Below are 1,983 nucleotides of genomic sequence, written 5' to 3'. Positions count from 1 at the left end.
CCAAGTCGAGGAGATCATCCCTGACTGAGTCTGCCGTTTGGTCAGCAGTGCGCGCTGTTCTGAATGTTCAAGTGAAGGGCTGCTGGTTCCACTGAAGCCAGGCTATCTACTGCCGCATTGTCAATGTTGGTCTTCATGCTGCCTACCAGAAGCCTGGCGAGGTGAAAGACTATAGCTGCTACATGATGGCGCTACCTCATTTGCCTCATGAGCACATCCCTGGTGCATTTCAGCAGATGAAGAACCGGTGCCCTCCTGATGAGCACCTAGCTGATCTAACCAACTATATTGAGAGGTCATGGATCAACCACAAACACTGTAAGCCTGAGTCCTGGTCAACATTCCGTCGCTTCTTGAGGACCAACAACGACTGTGAGGGGTGGCATAATCACCTGAACTCCGAGCTGCCTCACGATCACCCAAACATGCATATTTTGATTCCACTGCTTCACCAGGAGGCTGAGAAGCTTGAGCGCACTGTTGAGCTTGTGTGCCAGCAGGTTGTCCACTATCACCGTAGGCGGGAAACCAAGTTGAAGCAAGCTGCTCTCGAGAAGCTGTGGGGAAAATATTCTGCTGGGGAACTCTCTACCTTTGAATTCCTGAAGAAATGTTCCAAGTAGAGGGACCATGCTGAGGAAGCTGGATAGAAGCAACACATTTTTAGCTTATTCTTATTATTATTCTTATTATTTTAGAAACAAATTTTGTGCAATAAAATATAAAGGAAGCTGTGCAATAAATAAAAAAAAAAAATTGAAATTTAATTTGCCCATGCCTGGTAAGCAGTCCTACCCCATATGGTCAAGTGTCTTAGTGACCTGGTCAACCATCCTACCTACCTGGTCAACAGTCATACCCCACCTGGTCAAGTGACCTGGTCAAACATCCTACCCTACCTGGTCAAGTGACTCTGGTCAAATGAAAAACTGATCATACATCTGTATGTCCCTTGCTGCTGCAACTGTGGGGGTGATCACAACGCCCATTCCACACTCTGCACTGTCAGGCCTTGGCCCCACAGGGAGCCTGCCACTGATGAGGTGACTCGGCCCAGACTCGTGTTCTGCCAGGCTCCACCTCCTCAGACCAACGCTTGGACGAATAGGCTTTCATTCTTGTCTACTGCTCCTCACCTGCCCCAGCCTCCCTGCTCCAGCACTGGCACTTCTGCCACACCTGCTGTGTTCCCACCTCTGCCGCAGCACACTACTACAATGCCCTCTGCATCTGCCACAACAGTGCCCTAGCTTGGGCGCACTCAGGAGCTGCCTGCCACTAACTTCACCCAGCACCTCATGGCAATGGTGAACACGCTAGCTGCTAAAATGGACAATCTTTCTGAAACGGTCTCTGCCCTCAGTAATCAGTTTGCCACTTTTAAGAAGAGGCAGCAACAAACTGTGCCTGGTGGGACGCCCCCTGTGGCCCCCACCCCGTGTCCAGTCGGTGATGCTAACCAGGACCATGGAGACAGTGACATGTGCCTGCAGAGTGTGTGTGACCCAACCCAGGCAGAGGACAATACTGCAGGGCAGCATGCGGGTGCCACTGCACCTTCCCTGAGGAAGGCTACCCCCACCAAGCCAGTCACGGGAGCCAAGCAACAACCCTGGGGCCCCTCGGGGATGGCTCCTGCCTCCCCTGTCTCAGAGGACAAGTCACCTGAGGCAGACTGTGATGGGGATGCCGTTGGTGAATGGACATTGGTCACCCACAGGAAGAGGTGCTGCTCCACCCCCCTTCCAGTTCCGACTGCCAGCCCCAAGCCAGACCAGTGACATGTGATGTCAGCCCTGCAGACTCTGGTGGAGCAGATGTCTTGCCTGACATGGGATGTGGACCACCTAAAGACCCTGGTGCAACACCATCACAATGAACGGTAAGACTTTCTGCACCTTAACATGGAATGTCAATGGTCTACATGCTCGCTTCACTGACTTACACTCTCACATCCTTCTCCATAAGCCTGACATTATTGCC

At 52.0% G+C, this 1,983-nt stretch overlaps 1 protein-coding gene across 1 annotated transcript; it reads left to right on the top strand.

The window, feature by feature from the left end:
- The first annotated feature begins 1,304 nt into the window (after positions 1–1,304).
- Positions 1,305–1,781, top strand: LOC135100117 (uncharacterized). The gene has a single exon (XM_064003080.1). The coding sequence runs from the start codon at positions 1,305–1,307 to the stop codon at positions 1,779–1,781; it is 477 nt and encodes a 158-aa protein (XP_063859150.1).
- The last annotated feature ends 202 nt before the right edge of the window (positions 1,782–1,983 follow it).

Source organism: Scylla paramamosain, chromosome 4 (genome assembly GCF_035594125.1).
Source record: "Scylla paramamosain isolate STU-SP2022 chromosome 4, ASM3559412v1, whole genome shotgun sequence".
NCBI classification, from domain to species: domain Eukaryota; kingdom Metazoa; phylum Arthropoda; class Malacostraca; order Decapoda; family Portunidae; genus Scylla; species Scylla paramamosain.
Note: the sequence above shows the minus strand (reverse complement) of the source record. Positions and strands in the feature narration are given on the sequence as shown.

What these genes read in the sequence shown, in the direction of transcription:
- LOC135100117 (XM_064003080.1), top strand. Translation starts at nt 1,305, where the DNA reads ATGGTGAACACGCTAGCTGCTAAAATGGACAATCTTTCTGAAACGGTC.